Genomic DNA, 17,351 nt, shown 5'->3' with positions numbered 1-17,351 from the left:
TGGAAGCTCCAGCATGCCCTGCGCAAGCACGCAGGGCATGCTGGAGAGACCTCTGAGCTGGGAGGCTGCTTTTCAGCCTCCCAGTTGGGGGTCTCCTCGTGAGCAGCCGTGGCACGGAGCCACACCGTGGCTACTCATTATTAAGAAATCTGGGTTTGCGGAGCGCTCGCTCTGCAAACCCAGTTTAAGGGGAGGGGTACTGTAGAGGGTGACCCACTTAAGAACCACTGGGCTCAGAGCCAAGCCCGGTGGTTCACACAATGAGAGAAAATCGGGCTAGCCTCTGCTAGCCCGATTTTCTCCCATCGTGTGAATAGCCTCACTATCTCACAAACAAAACAAACCACAACTCAAGGAAGAAAGGCCCCCAAGTTCTGCCTTTGTCAATCTGAGATCCAGCAAAGTCAGATTATAGCAGCAGTAGCACAGCATATTATACTCAGTGCTGAGAAAAGAAAGCCACAAAATCAAACCTTCCTTCCTCTTCTCCTGATGTATCCTCTTCTTCAAGAGGCACACTTTAAGGACTCTCTCTGCTTCCCAGTCAAATACATTTTGGATACATTTTGAAATTACATCCTTTCGTATTCCTCCTTCCCCCTCCCTCCCCCCAGCCAATGGGGGCACAGTTGCCCATGACAACATTTGATTTGTATGATAAGCCATTCAAAATGGCATTCAAATCATCGAAACAGGGTGGTTCTGCTCCAAGCTCAAAACAGGCCCTTCAAAACAGGCTCAAAACACTCAAAACGGGCCATTTTGAGTCATTCTTCACATCCCTAATGGTTTCCACTGAGAACAAGGAGGCATAAGCCTTTGGCTCTCACACTTCCCTTTCTCTCTCCTCTGCCTCCTTCATGCATGATAGAAAGCATTGTTGGTTTGTAACAAACCTGTTTCCCATAGTATATGAACTTGAAGAACTGTGGTTTACTAAAACCCCAGTTAGCTAAAACAAACCAGGATCAAATTATAGCTTCAGATCCTGATTTGTTACCTGTTGTTTTAATAAACTGTGTTTTTTCCCCAAACTGAAAGTGAAAACTTCTAATCACTTGCAAAGGAGGAGAGGGGAGATGAGTGCATAAGCCTGAAGTTTGTGCCTACTCTTCCTCATAGCAACAAACCATAGTTTCCTATTATGTCTGATCTGAGTCACTGCATGATCGCAAACCTTGGCCAGCCTAAGGAGTCAAGCCACACTGTTCTGGCTGCTTCAAGTTTCCATATCTATAACCCCAGAAATAACATCCTAATTACTAGATTGGCCAGAATGTGATGTTTCCCAAGATCTTGTCTTTTCTCTTTGAGTTTCCTGCTCCAGCTTCCAGTCCAGAACTTCTAGTCTGCTATCTCTGCATTCTGGCTGCAAACCAGCACCATCTACTTATACTACATATAGCAGGCCTGCACAACGTAAGGTCTGGGGGCCAGATCTGGCCCACAGGGACTTTTCCGCTGGCCCCCAGGTAGGAATATCCTGCAGTAAGACCCATGAAAAGCTCTTGGCCTATCTGCTGATGGCCAGTGGCAACAAAATGCAGTTGGCTGGTTGAGATCAGATATTCCCCATCCCTGGGCTGGAGCTCACTGACATCTTCCCTCTTTCCCCTCACCTTTCCCCCTGACTCCAGCCTTTCACCCCCTTACTTTCATTAATATTTTTTAATAATTAATTTTACTGCAATGCATAGTGTGCTGAAAATTGACCTCAGCCACTGCACACCAAGTCATGGTTGGTTCTGGCCCACTGGGGCATTTGAGTTGTGCACCCCAGCTTACAGGAATGCAACTCTAATTCTGGAGCCTAATTCTCCTAATTCTGGAGAACTCTAATTCTCTAATTTCTGGGCTCCAAGAATCCCCAGTGACTGCAAAGCCAGGTATATTGCTAGAACATTCCCAGATCCGCTTCTACCCTCTTCAACTATCTGCTTGAAACTTAACAGACTGATGAACTTTGAAAATTGCAGTTTTGGAGAACAGATACTGCCAAGGCTGAGAACCTCTCATTCCAAGCACTTTTAGGCTGCATTCCTATACATAGTTTCCTGGGAGTAAGCTTCATGGAGCACAGTGGGGCTTACTTAAGAGTAAACATGCATAGGTTTGCTCTGTTAGGCATCATAGCATTACCCCCAAATGATCTACCTTTTCACTAAACGTGCAGAATCTCTGGGCCAGTTTTGTGTTCCTTAATAGTTTCCCATTTGTCCTATAATACTTTCCCCTTAATAAGTGAAATGGGTTCAGTCAGCTCTGGACAGTCCAAGCAAACTGTCCGAAGCTGGACAGTATCTGACTATGGGCCAAGTGTCTGTTGCTCACCCAAGCAACAGACTGTTTTACCTTGTCAAAAGTCCTGTGCCCAGCCAGGGGTGGAGAAACCTGTAAGGATAAGGTTTCTCAATATTCTTTGAGCTGCTCAGCACAGCCTGCCAAAAGAGAAGAACAAAACATACCATCTGCAAGAGGTTCTCAACTGGGTATTGATTACAAGAGAAAAAGGAGATTCATTTTTGGAAGTGAAGCAAACTTGTGGGGAGGAGAGTGTTGGATACTTTTAGAGAGCATGGAAGGGTTTAATTATCAAAATGTGGGGAGGCAGTGACCCACAGGGCCTGGGTCTTTTAAGTACCTAGGACCTTATCTAGCACTCTGATCTTGACAAGCAGCTAGTTTTGTTAATCTAAGGCATGTATTAGCTCCAGGATATCTGGAGGGAAATGGGAAGCCTACTGTGCGACTATCAAATTACAGAGGCAATTAACACTCAGTCATTTTACAGGATAAGAGCAAGAAAGCAAGGTTGAACTCAAATGTAAATAAACAGAAATAATAATTTATTATTATTTCTTGTTTACACAGTCAGACAGGTGTTATTGACTAGTTTGTTTTATCCAGACATCGAGTCCTTCCCAAGGACCTGGGATGGCTGAATTTTATTGTCAATGTTGTTGCTTATTATTATTATTTCTATACCGCCTTTCCAAAAATGGCTCAGGGAATAACACAGAGAAATGAGAGAGATCGAGAGAGAGAGAGAGAGAGAGAGATCCCTGTCCCCAAAGGGCTCACAATCTAAAAAGAAACATGAGATACTCACCAGCAACAGTCACTGGAGGTACTGTGCTGGGGGTGGATAGGGCCAGTTACTCTCCCCCTACTAAATAAAGAGAATCACCATGTTAAAAGGTGCCTCTTTGCCAAGTTAGCAGGGGTGAACCTAGACGATTTTTAGTTTAGTTTTTATTATTATGTTATAGGCCACTTCTACACTTCTTTCCTTCCATATTTATGGTGTGTGTGGGTGGATGTTGTATCTATAGTGGCACATAATAATGCACATGTGCACACACTGCCTTGATACTGAGGCCCAGAACAAAACTCAATCCACTCACTAATGAAAAAGATTAGAGGGAACAATGGGGGGGGGAGATGAAAAAAACTTTCAAAAAAACTTTTTTCTCCCCTCCCCCCATTTCTCCCCCCCAGCTTTCACATCTATAGTCATGGGTAGGGAAAAACAATTCTATAGGTCAATTTAATTTTGCTCTCTGAACACTGGAAATCCAATCCAGCAAATCTTTTGACACACTTGGGACGTGTAGGGGAGGCAGGATTGTGCACATTGATTCGACTGTTTCCAACCTCCACACTCCAAACTCTACTCCACACACTGAAGGAGGGACTGTGTAGAGGGAGCCTAAACACATAGAGCTAAACACATAGAGCTTGTTTGGAAGATGCAAACAATATACAGAAATTGGAGGCAAGGACAGTGGCCACAATCACAAGAGCCAGCGTAGTGTCGTGATTTGAGTGCTGGACTAGGACCGGGGAGAGCCAAGTTCAAATCCCCATTCAGCCATGAAACTAGCTGGGTGACTCTGGGCCAGTCACTTCTTTCTCAGACTAACCTACTTCACAGGGTTGTTGTGAAAGAGAAACTCAAGTATGTAGTACACAGCTCTTGGCTCCTTGGAGGAAGAGTGTGATATAAATGTAAAAATCATCATCATCATCATCATCATCATCATCTGTGCTGGGTGTTATCAATGTGCTGATGACACCTAGAGCTACTTTTCTATGCTGACCTCATCAGGAAATGGCATATCTTCCCTAAATGCCTGCCTGGAGGCAGTAATGGGCTGGATGAGAGATAACAAATGGAAGTTGAATCCAAATAAGACGGAGGTATTGACTGTTGGGGGCTGGGACCCGAGAGATGATTTAGATATGCCTGTTCTGGATGGGGTTACACTCCCCCTGAAAGATCAGGTACATAGTTTGGGAGTGCTCCTGGACCCAAAGCTCTCCCTGGTTTCTCAGGTTGAGGCGGTGGCCAGGAGCACTTTTTATCAGCTTCAGTTGATACATCAGCTACGTCCATTTCTAGAGGTGAATGACCTTAAAACAGTGGTACAGTTCCTGGTAACCTCCTGGCTTGACTACTGTAATGCACTCTACATGGGTTGGTACGTAGTCCAGAAACTACAATTAGTACAGAATGTGGCAGCTAGACTGGTCTCTGAGACAACACGCAGGGACCACATAACACCTTTAAACCAAAGGGTTTTAAAAGAACTGCACTGACTGCCAATATGTTTCTGGGTGAAATACAAAGTGCTGGTTCTTACCTATAAAGCCCTTAATGACTTGGGTCCAGTCTATTTGAGAGAGTGCTTCCTTTGTCATAATCTCTGCCGCTTGTTACAATCTTCTGGAGAGGTCTGGTTATAGTTGCCACTGACTCATTTGGTGGCGACTTAGGACCGGGCTTTCTCTGTGGCTGCCCCGGGGCTTTAGAATAAGCTCCCTGCTGAAATAAGAGCATCTCCTTCTGTTTGTTTTCAGGAAGAACCTCAAGACTCTCCTGTTTTCTCAGGCTTTTAACTAGAATTAATTTTAATAATTTTAAAAACTTGTTTTAATAATTTTATTCTACTGTTTTAATTGTCTTGTATTTTACTTTTGTGACTTTTAAATATTTTAAATTTTGTACACTGCCTAGAGATTTACATATCAGGCAGTATACAAATATGATAGATAGATAGATAGATAGATAGATAGATAGATAGATACCGTGTTTCCCCGAAAGTAAGCCCTCCCCGAAAATAAGACCTACCCGAAAATAAGACCTACCTGAAAATAAGCCCTAGTGCATTTTTGGGGCCTTAAATTAATATAAGACACTGTCTTATTTTGGGGGAAACACAAATAACTTTTGATTAAGGTCAAGAACACAGCAAACTGAGGTGTCATGTCTGAGTAACAGTTGATGGACTGAAAGGACACTGAGTAGAAGGGTAGCAGCCAGCTATTCAAACTAGAACTTTTTTGAACTTCAATAAAAATAAGACCTACCCAAAAATAAGCCCTAGTGCATTTTTTGGGCCTAGAATTAATATAAGACACTGTCTTATTTTCGGGGAAACACGGTAGATAGATAGATCCTGCTACCATACATCCCAGCCACATGTTGATATTTCCAGATATCTAATAAATAGTAACACTTTATTAATTCCAATGCATTGATCCCAAATGCTAAAATCTTGCCAAATATTCACACATTAAAAACACACATTAAAAATGCATTCCTATCTATTTGGAGTAGACTCTAAATCAGTCTATTTTAATCTTACCCCTGACACAAGTTTAGAGATAGAAAAACACCTGGATAACAGTATGAACCAAACTTCTTCTCACTCTCACTTAGAGAATGGTCCACCACATAAAAACAGACACACAGAGACATTTCTTTAGGTCAGTCAAGGATCAGGAAACAGGGAGCACCTTTAGGTCAAATAAGGACCAGGAATGAATGAATGAATGAATGAATGAATGAATTTATTTATGTAACATATTTTTATACCACCCAAAACGTGCGTCTCTGGGCGGTTTACAACAAGATAAAAACAAAAATAAAAAATTTGTTAAAAACAAACAAGAAATCTAAAACACAATTTAATTTTTTAAAAACAATATTCTAAAAGCAACATTAAAACAATCAAAACAATATCAGTTAAAAGCCTGGGTGAACAAATGCGTCTTTAAAGACTTTTTAAAAGCTGTCAGAGATGGGGAGGCTCTCATTTCACTTCTTTTTCCTTTTTAGCTCCTGTCTGGCTGAAAGGTATGCCACCTGTGCTGGAAGATGTGCTTCCTAGTCAATCAAAACTGTAGAGCTGAGACCCAGAGAGCTCTGAAACCAATCTCAGGAGACTGCCACAGCTCCTCCCTCATCTCCCATCCTGCCATTCCACTCCCAAGTGCTGCCATTTGTTGTCTTCTTCTTCAGAACCAGCATCAGGAGTCAGCAGCACTGAACAGCTACTTTAGGCCCAGGACCCTCAGAAGGTCCCTGCTGATTCCTAAGAACATCTCTGGGCCCAAAGATTTTCATGTGTTGGTGGCAGATTGAGTCTCAGTGGCCATCCTGGTAGAAGAAGGAATTTGCTAAGGACCTCCTGAAACCTGGAGCCTATAAAAGGCTATCTGCCAAGGTCCCCCTAAAACACTGAGCTGGCCTTGCTTCTCTGCTGTAGCAAACAGGTCATCAGGTGTGCTGTACAGCAAGTGAAATTCTGTCACACAGCAACTCCATATCTAAATCCTGCAAAATGTTTCACCTGCTTGTTGTGTTGTTGTTAAAGCTAGTGTAATAAAAATACACCGGGCTTTAATGGCATATAATAATAATATTAATAATCTGAAAACAGAGGACAAATAGTCAACTGAGGTTTTGAAATTAGGAAATCATTAACATAGCATCTTCATTAAACACAGCCATGACGCTGATAATGGAACAGCAAGTTCAAGGTTTACTACGGATCAAACATTAGATAAACAACTTAAACAATGTTATTGGAAAACAGAAGCACTTTTTAATCAGTGGGATCCAAAAATCTATCTATGAGATCCCCATGGATAAACATGGGATCCATCCTGAGAAAACACAGGCACTCAAGACACAGCATACACTTAAAACAGCAGCATGTTTACTCAGAAATAAGTCCAAAGTTAAATAAAGTTCAATAAGGCTTACTCCCAGAAATGCATGCACAGAACTCCAGCCTTACACTACAATCCTATGCATGTTTATCTGGAAATAAGTCCCACCTGAAGCACAGGTAAATAAACATAGGCTTGTAGCTCTAGTATTATGTGGTTAGTGTTGTGGAGTTTTGAACAGTATTTTTATTAAGTTGTTTAGTTTTTAAAACCAATTTTTATTGCCTTTTTGTTTTAGTATGTTGCAAACACCCTTAAGGCTATTTTTCACTGAAGGTGGTATAGAAGAATAAACTGTCTGCACTGGAGTTAAAGTGATTTCCCACCCAGAACAAGATGCATTTACGGCTGCACCTACCAGCAGATAAATCTCTACTCAGGTTACAGTAGCTTGTCAGGAGATACCTCTTGGTACCCTTTTCCAGTTCCCTCTCTCTCCATGATGAGACCTAAGCCACCGTTGTGCTCAGTCTAGTCCTTTTTTGCAAAGCTTAATCACAACGTAATGAAACCTGAAATCACTAAGATCAGCCTAGGACAGGCCTACAAAACATATAACCCACTAAGGCAAATGGGGCCAACCAGCTGCATATGATGGCCTGCCAAGGGCTTGATAAGCCAGCTGCTGTCTGCCTGAAACTCCCGATTAAAGGGGTGGGCCAAGAACTGAAGGGGCCACAATACATGGCCATTGGGTTGCATTTAGTTTAATGGGTCACCTGTTGCCCAGGCCTGACGTAGAATGTTAACAACCAATTTTTAATCTTTTCCCATTGAAAGGGCAGGTGACTGAATTCTCATTTATACTACTGAAAACATAGTTGGTCCATCCAAATGGTCTGAAGGATATCGCCAAAATTTGATTGTGTGTGATTCTCAGGCAATTGACAGTGCCAATGCATTAACCTTCAGTGGAGTACATTAACACCCATTCAGGTGTTAATCTTCAAAAGCACCAGTCTTGGTTACAGTGCTGAAGTGGGTCAGAAGTTCTGCCCCAGCACTGTCAAGTCATCCCATTTATTTAGCTGATCATGGTTACAGTGGCATTTGTGTCAAAGGGCAAGCGCCATAACCATGATGGCTAGCACTTCTGTGATCAGCAGCCTGGGGCGATCCAGACTGACGAGCATGTAAGCATTGGCCATCATGGTTAGCTTTTTCACACAAACGGTGCTATAACTATGAGCAGCTAGAGACAGGAAATGAATGACAGTGTCAGGGCAGAACCTCTGACCCATTTCAGCACTGAAACCATGAACTGCGCTTTTAAAGATTAATGTCTGAATATGGCTTGAGTTTTCAAAATTTGGGTAGTTCCACATAGTCTGTTTGAAACTATGGAACCTAGTGTAATAACAGATTTTAGCAAAATGATTTTTTTTTAGAGTTGTAAAAAGATATTTATATAACTTTGCTAACTTGGCAAAGAGGCACCTTTTAACCTGATGATTCTCTTTACTTAGCAGGGGGAGAGTAACTGGCCCTATCCACCCCCAGCACAGGACCTCCAGTGACTGTTGCTGGTGTCTATCTTGTGTTTATTTTTAGATTGTGAGCCCTTTGGGGACAGGGATCCATCTTATGTATTTATTATTTCTCTAAACCGCCCTGAGCCATTTTTGGAAGGGCGGTATAGAAATAAAATAAAATAAAATAACAATGTCATTTAGTTGAGCCATAAAATATAGATTATTCTTTACAACATTTGTAAACGGGGGGGGGGGGGGGCAGAATTTGCTAAAACTATTTCTACCTTTTAAGTGTTGAGCTAACACTTTTTGTTTACTAGACTTTTATACCACCTCACCTAGATGGCTCTAGGTGGTTCACAAATACAAAAACAGATAATTAAAACAAAATAAAAACCAGTTTAAAATCATTTCAGTAATCACTAAAGGGCAGGCTAAATAGATATTTTTAGGGCTCTCTTAAAGGCTGTTAAAACCCTTAAGTCTCTAATATCCATAGGGAATGCATTCCAGAACCTACAAGCAGCTACAGAGAAGGCCCAATCCTGAGTCGATGCCAGGCAGGCTCGTGGCAGCCAGAGACAACCTCTCCTGATGACCTTAAAGTGTGGTGGGGATCATACTGAAGAAGGCACTCTTCCAAGTAACCCGTCCTAAGCTGTTTAGGGCTTTGAAGGTAATTAGCAGCATGATGTATTTTGCCCGGAAACATATTGGCAGCCAGTGCAGCTGTTTTAAAACAGGCATAACATGGTGTCTCCAAGAAACCCTGGAGACCAATCTGGCTGCTGCATTTTTAACTAACTGAAGTTTCCAAATGACATACAAAGACAGCCCCATATACAGCTCACTAAAGTAGTCAAGCTGAGAAGTTACCAGAGAGTGCACCACAGTTTTGAGTTCATTATCTTCAAGGAACGGACACAGCTGTCGTATCAACCAAAGCTGGCCAGTGACCCTTCACCATTAGTACCTCGGTCTTGTTCAGATACAGCTTCAATTTATTATCTCTTGTCGGGGTTTCCTCCCCTCCTCCCTGAGACAGGGAGGTGTGCCCAGCTAGCCAGTAGAGTGCCCAGAGAATCTGGGGGCTCCAGACACCAGGACAGCCCCGGCAATTACCTCTCAGAAGCCAGAGAGGATTCAGAGAGATGTGGAACAGCTGCTGGGGGATGGGCAGGCGTTATCCAAGAGACAGCAGATTGGTGGAGAGGAAATAGCCAGGAGAGCAGCTCCACAGCCGGAGGAATGATAAGGCAGGGAGTAGAGTTGGGGAATGAGCCCCCTTTGGAGGCCAAGGATTGGGTGTCCAGGACACGTGCCTGGCCAGGGCAGATGGAGCTGGCTGAAAGTAGGGAGGAGTGTCCGAGATGCAGGGCTTTATTTAAGGCAGAGGCTGCTGAGGATGAGCAAATCAATCGGGATGGGGTTTGTGGGCCTGACAGTCTCCCGGAGAGGAGCTCAGGCTTTTAGCTCCCACTGACAGGGAAGGAAGGGAGTGAATAAACTTACTTACTTCCCCAGCTCTGAGGCAACACCCACGCCTATAATTCACTGCGAGAGAGCAGAAAGGGCGCTTTGGAGAATTCCTCCTCCCAAAAGCCAGACATCTCTCATCCATCCCACTACTGACTGAAGGCAAGCATTTAGGAGAGCTATGCCATTTCCTGTTGATGATGTCATGGAGAAATAGTTTGGGGTGCCATCAGCATATTGATGACACCCTGCTCCAAATCCCGATGATCTCACCCAGGGGTTTCATGCAGATGTTAAAAAGCATTGGGGATAGGATGGAGCCTTAAAGGACACCATACAATAGCACTATCCAAGACACACAGGGCAACTATCCAAGTGACACAATCTGAAATCTGCCTGAGAGATAATGATTTGAGAAATGATCTGAGCCCAAACACATAATTATAGCCAGACCAGCACTAAACAATAAGAGCTACAGGACTGGCTTGCTCTTTGTGCCGATGGCTGTTTGCCTCCCCTCAAACAGCTGGAGAAAAAGCCACACCTCACACCCATAGCTTCCGCCAGCAAATCCGCACCATGTCCAGTTATAGGGAGGCAGCAAAGGATAGGCAGCCAAAAAGGGTAAACTGGAGATAAATCTTCTTCTTCCCACAGCCAGAATGGACAGACGGCTGGATGGCAAAACATTCAACTAACGCTATTCAGCCCTTCCAGTCATTTCAACATTCACATTTTTAGGTGAACACCTAAGATCTCTTATGTGTACAGGTACTTGTAAAAATGTAATCATAAATACAACAGACACGTGTGTCATACAGATACACTCAGAGAGCAATCACTGGCTGCATTTCTCTGTTAAGCATGCATTCAATAGCAGTAGCAAACTCAGATTTGTCTCCATTCAATGTGTGAAAGGCCAAAGTTTTAGAAATAACAATTGTTGCAATGTAGAAGAGTTCGCACATTTCATGATACTTGCCCATGCTTTGCACCACCCAGGCTGCAATCCTAAACAGTTTAAGTCTTGATTCTGAGTAAACATGCTTAGGATTACATTACACATCTAGTAAAGACCAAAACAGAGACTCACCTCTACTGTTTCTGGGTGATATAAGATCACAAAGGGTAATGGTCCTACCCAAAGCTTTAGAAGTGGTAAATTCCGGAATTCCTCACTATAATACATCAGTTGATGAAAGAAAGCTGGAAAACATGCATTTCGTTTGAAAATGAGAATTTCACTGACACCCACATCCACATGAGACAGAACACACATTTGTTCTTAAGATAACAGCATATACTCTAGCCAAGAGCTCAATAGCCATGTATTGCAGTCTGAAGATATATGATTAACAGGAGATAAGAAGTTTTTGACCTTCTTTTTTGGATAGTTTATGTATAATAATCATTTCCTGTGAATATAATAAAGTCAAAAGGTGTGTGTAAAATTGTTGTTAATTTCATAGAAATAGACAATGGCACATTGTGTTGAAAATGCTTGGCCGTGCCTGTTAAATGTTAGAAAAAGAAACTGAGGCTATTCTCACGATCAGCCAAAAGTGGGCTAAGGGAGCCTAGCCCACTTTTGGCCGATTGTGTGCTACAACAGGAGTCGCATGGCTCCTGGCAGCAAACCGCCATAAATACCCTTCCCCTTAAACGAGGTTAACGGAGCGAGCGCTCCATTAACCTCATCTTTTTGGTTGTGTACAAGCAGCCTTGCAGGCTCGGGGGTCTCTCCAGGATGCCCCGCACGCTTGTGCAGGGCATCCTGGAACTTCTGGGGGCCACGCGGCCCCCAATCCCCACCAGCTCCATGATGGAGCCAGCAGTCATGTGGGCGGCTGATCCGGCCACCCAGGCTGCCTTTGGATTGTCTGCGGGGAGAGCGGGCTAAGCCCACTCTCCCCACAGACCTCCTTTCGGCACAGCACACTGCTCGTGTGACTCGCCTCACTATCTTTTTTAATAAACCCTTGAAACAGGACAGGAAACTACTGAAGTTTCTTGCTGCAAATATGTTTTTAAGAATCATCAGAAAGCTATGAGGCTATATTATCAGGGGTCATATAATAGTGGCTGGAGCATTTTTTGGATCTTTCAACTGCATATAATTGTTCTTATTAAGAACATTTACACACTGCTTTTCTCACACACACACACACACACACAGAGTTCTCAAAACAGTTTACATAGAAACAAGAATAAAAAGATGGTTCCCTCTCCCCTAAGGGCTCAGTCTTTTTAAAAAAAAATGCAAGGGAGACAACACAGCAGCCACTGCAGAGATGCTGTGCTGGAGCTGAATAGGAAGAGTTGCTCCATCCCTCTTAAGTGTAAGAGAACTACCACTGTAAATAGTTAGCAGGGATTACTTTGCTTCTTGCCTAACCCCTATGCAAATGTTCATTTGGGAGAGGCGGGATCACATGTACTGGCCCAGTCTTCGTGCATTCAAGTTCCCTTTTCCACAGATATCTATGTGCACACACTCAAGCACTCTCTGCGCAGAGGCTACAAACAGCACATAGGCTCTTGTGCAAATGAGAACTTGAAAGCGTGAAGTCAGAAGCAAGGCCAGTGGGCACAACCCCAAATGTCTTGACCATTTGTGCTCCCAAATCAACATCTGCACAGGGTCTATGCTCACTATAATGAAAAAAGGGCAATATTCTGAGATCTACAGTAGTTTGTAATATACCCTAAATGGGATTCAGGTCCTATCAGCTTTGTGGCACTAAACATAATTGCCTCCAATAATGTTAGAGCTGATTAGGAGTGCTATGACAGATAGGAAAGCACAGAATGGAGCAGAGGCGTAGCTAGGTGAGGGGGGCCCGTGTTCGCCCTTTCCCTGGCGGACCCTCCAAGTGAGGGAGAGAATGAAGAAAATGGGGAGGGGTGGGACTAGGGGGCTCTCAGGAGCTGGGGGACCTGGGTTCTTTGAACCCATCTGCTCAATTATAGCTATGCCCCTGGAATGGAGTGTGGCATGTTTACCTATAATGTTCCTAACGAGGCGCGGCTCGTGAACGCGCCTCCGGAGGGCTGGCGGGCAGCTTCTTTAAGGTAAATGGAGCCGGTGCTCCGTGCCGCCCAGCAGCCCCCATGGCGGGGAATTGCCCTCGCCACTCACCTGGCTCCGGCGGAAGCGAGCCCCCACCAGAGGCCAGGTAAGTGCTGGAAGCGATTCTCTGCCGCGGGGGCTGCTGGGTGGCACAGAGCACCGGCTCCGTTTACCTTAAAGAAGCCGCCCGCCAGCCCTCCGGAGGCGAATTCACGAGCCGCGCCTGTTCCTAACAAACAGGTTTGTTTTAGAGATTACTTTAAGGCTGTCTCCCTAGGAATGCTGACTCCCTAGGAAACAGCCCAGGATCACAAATAGGACAGAACAGGCATTTAATATGTAAGGATGTACCTATTTTAGCAGGAATTCTCAACCTTGGGGCCCCAGCTGCTTACCTGCCAACATGTCCTTATTTCCCCCATTCAGGAGAATGGGAAAATAGTGACATGTGGGCACATATTTTTATTATCTATCTATCTATCTATCTATCTATCTATCTATCTATTTAATATAACATCCGACTCCAAAGGCTCTAGGCAGTTCACAAAAATAAACACAACAAAAACAAAATAAGACAAACTGTTAAAACAGTTTCAACACAATTTAAAAATTCAAAGATTACTAGAAGCCTGGCTTTAAAAAAAAAAAGTGTTCTAAGGGCTCTTTTAAAGGCTGTTAAAGATATTAAACCACGGACGTCTCTATGGTGTGCAGTTATTAGACAACCAATGATGAACTCCCATCATTCCCAGCCACAATTACCTTTGGGTCTACGTGACAAGGTTAGGCGGTTACAGGGACCTTCAGAACAATAATGGCCCTGTTGCCTTGCCAAAACCACCAATCCTGCTTTGCACAAGGCACCCAGAAAACTCAGTGGGATCATAGAATGCCTGCTTTTCATATTCCTCTTCTTCCACCATAAGGGAGTTCCCAAAGGGTGCCTTATCTGGTGTCCTAGGGTTAAAAGTGCCCCTGATTGAGGCACACTAGAACTACCTCGAGTGACTTAAATTAATGTGCACCCCTCTGCAAGCTGCACAGTTTTCTTGAAGGCATAGCTCCCAGTCCTGTTGAACCCTCCTACAAGGACTATTTCACATGAAGTGGGGAATGATTTTATAAATAACCAAACAACTGTTCACAGTCTCCTGTGTCATATCCGGTTTGCCCCCCCGAAGATGCAATGTTAAGAAAGCCCGGCACTTTAGGAAATACTGTATTTACCCAAACAGAACACAACTCCAAATTTAAGACAATCCCCTTAAAAAATTAGAGCTTTAATACAGGTTATACCTGTATTTACTGGAAAGAAAGAGGTCTCTGAATTTAAGTTGACTCACTGGTTTTTAACATCAAGGAACTTGGGGGGCGGGGGCTAGTCTTGGATTCAGGTAAAGATGGTAAACTAAGAGCCATTTCATTCATGACTAGAAGTAGGAAAGGGGTGCACAAGTTCTTGTGCTTCTCTACCCGATTCAGGCCTCCATGGAGGACCACTGTGTGGACTAGAGAGCACAAACAGGAGTGTGCCAGCTGGCCTTTGCTGATGGGCTCTTTAGTCATGATACAGGCACATACACACCTGCTTCAGTGCTTGTCTGCAAAGGGTAGATGCTGAATGTGGGGAGAGTTCTCCCGAGAGTTCTTAGCACCTGTCTGTGTAAACTTCTTAGACAAGTGCTGAATAAGGGAGTGTCGAGGTGCCATGGCCAGAACATGCATCAGCATGCAGGGAGGAAGCAGCTAGCTAATAAGCTCCCTGCTTAAAATGTTCTCTATAAAAACTAATGCCTGGACAAGGGTTGTGTTTTGCCCGGCATCATTCTTGCACTTCCTACTAGAAAGAACTCATTCAACTTTCTGTTGTAGCGCCTTCTGAAATCTCTGGAGTCTCTGGAGAAATCTCTGGACTAATTCTTAGTCTCTCATAATTAAGCTAGTTAAGAGTAAAATTAGATGCTGAAAGGTAATTTTCCTCACTCACACACAATCTCCTCCAGCACCCATTTACGAATGGGCTGAGGGATTATAATCTGCTTTAGCCATTCAGAAAGATTTGTAAACAAATGCTTGTAGTTTTTCAGGATGAATTCGTTTGGAAAAAAAGAGGGTGTGTTCTGGCATCAGTCCCACTAACTGAGAGCAACAAAAGTGCAACTCAACACTTATGCCTACAGGCAAAGAACACAGTCTGTTTCCTAAAAGTCAAGAGCTGAAGGCCAGAAGCCAAATGGTAATTCTGCCCCCCTGCCGCTCCATTGTACTTCAGGCTGGGGTGTGTGTGTGTTGTTGCTGTTGTTGTGGGGGAGGTTCGTCATCCCCCATACACACACAAACTCCCTGCATATAAGCATAATACAAGGGGGGGGGAGCAAGGCTGAACGGTTTACCTTGACATTCTAGTTCTGTACATGTGGGGAGGTTTGTTTGTTTAATACAAGGGACCAGCCCATAATGTAGTGTCTGTAACTGTTTGGCTCAAAAGAGTGCTCCGTGGACCATCTGTAGATGGCCATCCCCCTACAGTTACAGCAAATGTGATTTGCGTTCAAGAGGCGATCACAAGGCTCTTTCTAGAGGCGATCACAAGATATCGTCTGCATCTTCCCTATGTGGAAATACTGATTATTAAAAAGAAGAACTTTCTGCAGCTACAGATATTTGAGGCATAAAAAGAGTCACACACTTTTTTACTATAGCCAAGGGAGTCCAAACCTAGGGTCTCCAGATGCTGTACTTCAACTCCCATCAACCCTGGCCAAAGGCTGGGGATGATAGGAGTTGTAGTCCAAGAACATCTGGGGACCCAAGGCTGGGAACCCCTGGGCTAAAACAAGTCACTTTAATTCTTCCAGTTCTCATTAGACCATTCTCTTTGCACCATGTACACAAGATCACAACCTTGCAGTGAAACCTGTGTTAATTTAGAATATCACACACAAGCACACACACACACACCAACCACGTTTCATATCCATAGCTGGCCAGTGCGGCCACGATCCTGGTATGCAGGAGGACCTGTTCTGACAGCTATTGGCTAAAGAAAACTGTCTATCAGGACTAATAACATTTTGAACATCGTGTGTAGCTCAGATAAGACCCCGACCTCCCCGCGGCCCCCACCCCCACCCCATAATGTATTTTGTGCATTAAGCTGCTTTCAATATACAAAGAATTCTTTTCAAAATGGCCCGTTGTTCAGAGGAGCATTTCCAGGAATTGGGTCTACGTACACTTTCGCTTCTCCACCCCACAAAAGCGCTCAGTTCTTTTCTTTCTTAACTTGGCAAGCCTGCCCCTCCCCACTCGTTGAGGTCGCCCACTTCATGCCACGCAACCTCCTCAACTGGAAGGAGAGATGTTGGGGAAGTGAGATGTCGGGAGAGGGTCGCCCGCCTTCCTGGGGGACCGGGGGTGGCAGCGCAGCAAGTCTTTACCTGCCCCGTCGCGTTCAAATAGCAGAGCGTTGCCCAGCACCGGATAACAGGGGCTTATCCCCGGGATGGGCTTCAGCACCTTCCACTTCCAGTAGTGGTCAAGCAGAAAGCGAGAAGTGAAAGTGGCTACGAGCGTGGCAAGCAAGGCGGCCACTGCCGCCCCCCAGTAGAAGAGCCGATTGCCTTCCGGAGCCATCTGCAAAAACTCCATCATCTTCGCCGTCGGTATCAGGACCAGCAACAGCTGCCAAGTGTCCTCCCTGTATTCCAGGCAGGAAGAAGCCGATTGTTTGCAGCGAAAAAAGGCCCCGGGAGGAGGCGGTGCCCGGAGGCAGGGCAGAGGGAGGAGAAAAGGTCACGAAGCAAAGAGGAAGAGGAAAAGGAGAGCAGGGGCCAGAGGAGATCGTCTCCGCTGCTCGCGTTGCAGCAACACACACACACACACACACACACACACAGGCAGCAGCTCCAAGGGTCGCTCCTGCCGGAAGATCCTGGGGTGATTTGCTACACAAAAGCTACCGGACCGCTGACACTTTAAGCAGGGGCGCTGTGGGGAAGCAACCTGCCTAGAGAGCAGGAGGCTGTTGGTTCGATTCCCCACTGGGGTGTTTCCCAGAATATGGGAAACTCCTATATCGGTAAGCAGCAATATAGGAAGGTGCTGAAAGGCAAAATCTCATCCTGTGCAGGAGAAAGCAATGGTAAACCACTCCTGTATTCTACCAAGAAAACAGCCATGATGGGGGTTGTAGTCCAGCAGCATCTGGAGGCCCAAGTTGGGGAATCCCTCCCTATGGCAGTGGTCAGCAACTCATTTGCCCACAGAGCTGCTTAACAAAAGTGGGGGAAGGCCTGAAGTCATATGAATGACAC

At 44.6% G+C, this 17,351-nt stretch overlaps 1 protein-coding gene across 2 annotated transcripts in view; it reads right to left on the bottom strand.

Moving 5' to 3' along the window:
- LOC128328192 (cytochrome P450 4V2) overlaps positions 1 to 16,789 on the bottom strand; it is a 35,189-nt gene extending 18,400 nt beyond the window's left edge. The window contains exons 1-3 of one of the 2 annotated variants that reach the window (XM_053257930.1): positions 16,476 to 16,789; positions 11,059 to 11,171; positions 2,353 to 2,438 (exon numbers count right to left, since the gene is read on the bottom strand). In XM_053257930.1, coding sequence (XP_053113905.1) covers positions 2,353 to 2,438; positions 11,059 to 11,171; positions 16,476 to 16,689 — 413 coding nt within the window. In that variant the 5' untranslated portion in view covers positions 16,690 to 16,789. Of the gene's footprint in view, positions 1 to 2,352; positions 2,439 to 9,462; positions 9,565 to 11,058; positions 11,172 to 16,475 lie in introns of those variants that run through there. The other variant, XM_053257931.1, reaches the window with a different exon arrangement.
- Between the last annotated feature and the right edge of the window lie 562 nt (positions 16,790 to 17,351).

Source organism: Hemicordylus capensis, chromosome 5 (genome assembly GCF_027244095.1).
Source record: "Hemicordylus capensis ecotype Gifberg chromosome 5, rHemCap1.1.pri, whole genome shotgun sequence".
Taxonomy (NCBI): Eukaryota; Metazoa; Chordata; class Lepidosauria; order Squamata; family Cordylidae; genus Hemicordylus; species Hemicordylus capensis.
This window is presented reverse-complemented; position numbering and strand designations above follow the sequence as displayed.